This window comes from Chironomus tepperi, unplaced genomic scaffold (assembly GCF_022539635.2).
Source record: "Chironomus tepperi strain 1889 unplaced genomic scaffold, CSIRO-AGI_Ctep_v1 contig_373, whole genome shotgun sequence".
In the NCBI taxonomy this organism is placed as follows: Eukaryota; Metazoa; Arthropoda; class Insecta; order Diptera; family Chironomidae; genus Chironomus; species Chironomus tepperi.
The window spans coordinates 491726-496235 of NW_027226495.1; the positions used below are offsets into that span (position 1 = coordinate 491726).

A 4510-nucleotide genomic window follows, 5' to 3' on the forward strand; every position below is an offset into this window, starting at 1 on the left:
AGCTCTTGGAAGGAGGATGTTGATAGAGAAAGTATTGTGCTTGGTAATTGAGACATGGCTGCAACCAAATGAGTAGCTTTTGGCACTATCAGAAGGAGATCATGAATCAAAATTTAAGCCAGCGATGTAAGTAAGCAAACAAGGAGGCGTTCTTTTATTAAACGCTCTTACGGTAGCTAGGAGTGGGGAGGCTGTGATTTTATTTTGTCTCAAATAATGAACAATATTCTTTCAAGAAATTTTGTCACGGAAGGAGGAGGAGTCCCAAAAGTCAATTATTTGCGTTTTGTATTAGCTAGATACTTACACTTGAAGCCTCAATTTAATTTTAAGAAATTTCTCAAATTTGAAACAAAGAATCAAAATTCATCTGCAAATTATCAACAATTTCAAAATTAAGAGCATTAGAAATTCCCGGAGAGAATCAAAATTATTAGCATATTCGAGAAACATTTTCATTTGAGCGACTGACTATATGCACTGCTCACAATCATCTTTAGTTTGTTTATTTCACACACAAAATCAGAGAAAAAAAATGTTGTTGTTGCTTAGAATCAACAAAAATAAAAAATAAAGAAATTAAAAATTCTAAAAAGCTGGGAAAACTTGTTCAACTGGATGCTCGACAAAAACTAATAAATTCCATCAGATTTCAATTTTTGCCTCATTCAATCGTCAACAGTCAGTATCGTTTGTTACATCGAAGAGATCAAAAAGTTCAATTCCTTGGAAATAATCAAATTTTAAGCTTATCTTATCATCATTTACTATTTTAGATTGTGTTCCTGATTTTGATTACTAAATTACAACATTTTTGTGCGTCATGCCAGAATATAAAGTAAGTTTTAATAAGCTTGACGTATTTGATTAAGTAGTTTATTGTGAGTTGTGGACTGTGAAGCATAAAAATTGTGAAATTTACAAAATTATCATTGTTTTGTGATTTGATTAATATTGTAGTGTAATTAACAATTATATTGGATAAGCTTTGTAATGATACTTGTCCTTAAAATGTTGGAATGAGTAGGAAGATGTGATTATGCAATTTATAAGCCTAAAACTTGATGTGCTCCTGCATTTATATGAATATTGAAGCAAATTTGAGTAAATATTCAGGATTTAAGTAATTAATGTGCTTTGACGACTAGACAATGGATCAAAAATTCATAATCTCATCAAAAAAGTGTTGAATTTTGTGTCTTGGACCATTAAAATGATGAAACTGTTCAATGAGCACAGTATAGAGAAAGATAGTTCAATAAGCTTTGTGCCACGGTCAATGACAACTCCTTGGTAGCTCAGGAGGTATGAGCACTTGACATGCAACTAGGAGGACGTGGGTTCGAGCCTCACAAGTTGGACATCACTAAAGAAGCCATTAAGTTGCCGTAATAACGATAAGACGTATAGTTGAAGCTAAGACAGTAACGGTTTTATGGCAAAAAAATACTGTTCCACTGCATTGTGCTGATCGTATCGGCTTCCGGACAGGCAAAGAATACAGTTTTTATATTGCAAAAAGACCACTTTACTTTCGCTTTTCGTACAGATCAAGTGTGATCCATGTCCTCCCTGGCAAAAAGACCATTAGGACACCTTAAAGCTATCTCTTCACCTGTTAAGGGTTATGTTGTGAGGATGAGCACTTTTCCTCGTTCCAGCAAAATTCCTGACCAAAAACTGCACATCATCATCCCACATCTCCCTAAACCATCTCTCTCTCAAATCAAATAAGATTTCTTTTTATCACTAAAACGTTTATCTCAAAAACCTTGAAAATGTCACAGCGCCGCTATCAAAAACAAAGTATCTCCACGAGATATGCAAATATATCCAGTTATTTTATATACATTTCTCTTTAAACCGGCATAAAGAACGAATTGTTTACAACAAAATTGACTATATAAGCGGAGCTAGTTTGAGAATCTTAAAAAACTAGTTTTTAATATTAAATTTAAATGAATGCAAATTCATCCATATGACTGAACAGCAGGCATAGTTAAGGAATTTTATGTGGTAAACAAGTTGTGCATTTTGTTGCTAACTTAATTTTGCTGTTTTGCAGGCTCAATATGAAATTATCTGTAACTAACGAATATCCTCTTCAGTATCTTTCAGGTTTCGGTTCAGAATTTGTATCAGAACATCCAAACTATCCAGATGCACTTCCAAAAGGTCAAAATACACCACAAAAATGTGCATATGGTTTATATGCTGAACAATTGAATGGAGCAGCTTTTACAGCCCCAAGAAATGATAATTTTCGTTCATGGTTCTACCGCATTCGTCCATCTGCTGTTCATAAGCCATTCCAATCGTACAATGGTGCCAAATTTTTGAGCAACAATTGGGATGAAGTTCCTCCAAATCCAAATCAACTACGATGGAATCCATTTGACATTCCAAGCGATAAAATTGATTTTGTTGATGGTTTACATACAGTTTGTGGTGCTGGCGATCCAAAAAGTCGTAATGGAATTGCTATTCATATTTACATGTGCAATAGTTCGATGGAAAATCGTGCATTTTACAATAGTGATGGTGATATGTTGATTGTACCACAGGAAGGTGCACTTGACATCATAACTGAGTTTGGTCGAATTTATGTCGAACCAAATGAGATTTGCGTCATTCAACAAGGTATGAGATTTGCTGTCAACGTTACGGGACCAACACGTGGATATATTTGTGAGGTTTATAACGGTCATTTTAAGATTCCTGATCTCGGACCGATTGGGTAAGAATTATTAAGCATTTCTGATGAGAATAATGAATTTTAATATTTTTTATGTTTCCATAGAGCTAATGGATTAGCTGCTCCACGTGATTTCCTTACACCTACAGTATGGTTTGAGGATCGTGATGTTGAGAACTTCCAAGTAATTTCGAAATTTCAAGGAGCTTTATTTTCTGCATCACAAAATCATTCGTGCTTTGATGTTGTTGCATGGCATGGCAATTATGTCCCATATAAGTATAATCTTGCTAACTTTATGGTCATCAATTCCGTTAGCTTTGATCATTGTGTAAGTTACGTGCCCTGAAAGGCATAGAGCATGATTTAATGGTACAGAAACCACTACGGTACCTAAAAGCTGTCTCTTTGCCTGTTAGGGATACTGTACATTCTGACTGCAACAGTCCCTAATTTTATATTCATGCATTCCCACATTTCAGGATCCAAGCATCTTCACTGTCTTAACATGCCCATCCCTCCGTCCAGGAACTGCAGTCTGTGACTTCGTCATCTTCCCACCACGCTGGTCCGTACAAGAACACACATTCCGTCCACCATATTACCACCGTAACTGCATGAGTGAATTCATGGGTCTCATTCTCGGACGATATGAAGCTAAGGAGGGAGGATTTTTCCCAGGTGGTGCTACATTACATTCCATAATGACACCACATGGACCCGATTTTAATTGCTTTGATCAAGCAACAAATGCAAAATTGGAACCACAAAAAATAGCTGAGGGAACACAATCATTCATGTTTGAATCATCATTGAGTATGGCAACAACAAAATGGGGACAAGAGACATGCAACAAATTGGATCAACAATATTATGAATGTTGGCAAAAATTGAAGAATAATTTCCGTATCAGTTCATAAATTTGCAATCTTGAGGATATCCTGTATTGTGCATTTATATCTTTTTTTGGTGGTGGATTGATTATCGTTAATATTATTGAAATATGTAAGGCAGAAGCTGCATAATTAGGCAGGGATGTGTTTAGAGGAGGTTGTTGAAGTTCTGAGGAGCCTGATGAGCACTCTGAGTGGACAAAAATACGTTAGAAATAGACACGAACTGGACATTAACTTGCCATCAACTTCCTTAGTTACTTCCTTGACTAGGGCGCACGAGGAACCATTGCCGCGCGTAGGGAATGTCTATAGACAGCTCTATCCTTCGTAACCTTCTATCATCAAATAGACATGACGTATTTTAGTCCATTTAGGTACAAGTTGGTCGATTGATCCACAATCCGATTTAAGCCAAATCTGACTCCAAATCAGTGTTAAACAAGCCTAGGACCGAATTTTGGATCAATTATCCAACTTGTGCTATTCAGGACCTCTTCCCATCCTCTAAGTTCAATTCCCACACTCTACAAATCTACAAAAAATAAAGAATATATTTCCTTTATAATCCTTTATTGACTTTTTTACTCCAACAGCTTACAATATTGCTATTGATATATTGATAGCTAGAGGAAATTTTCAAGATTATGACAATCTACATCCACATCTCTTTTGTATCTATATACATTGAGCATACACAAAAAAAAAGTCAAATGATAAAGATGAATGTGTGCCGCGGGTGAAATTTCAGAATGACAAAATATGATAAAAAAAATGGCAAAAAGATCATGGATATGTAGACAGTAACTTGATTCAACATAAATTTATTTTTACAATTTTTATATTTTTTTGATGAATGAAAATTCAAAAGATAAATATTTTATTTGAATTTGTGATTGTATCAGTTATTTTTTGTTTGATT

The 4510-nt window shown here is 35.0% G+C and overlaps 1 protein-coding gene across 1 annotated transcript; it reads left to right on the forward strand.

The window, feature by feature from the left end:
• The first annotated feature begins 660 nt into the window (after window positions 1-660).
• LOC139095668 (homogentisate 1,2-dioxygenase-like) lies at window positions 661-3696 on the forward strand. The gene is made up of 4 exons (XM_070647106.1): window positions 661-838; window positions 2109-2737; window positions 2801-3026; window positions 3178-3696. Exons 1-4 carry the CDS (start codon window positions 824-826, stop codon window positions 3613-3615), a joined length of 1308 nt encoding a protein of 435 aa, XP_070503207.1. The 5' UTR covers window positions 661-823; the 3' UTR covers window positions 3616-3696.
• The last annotated feature ends 814 nt before the right edge of the window (window positions 3697-4510 follow it).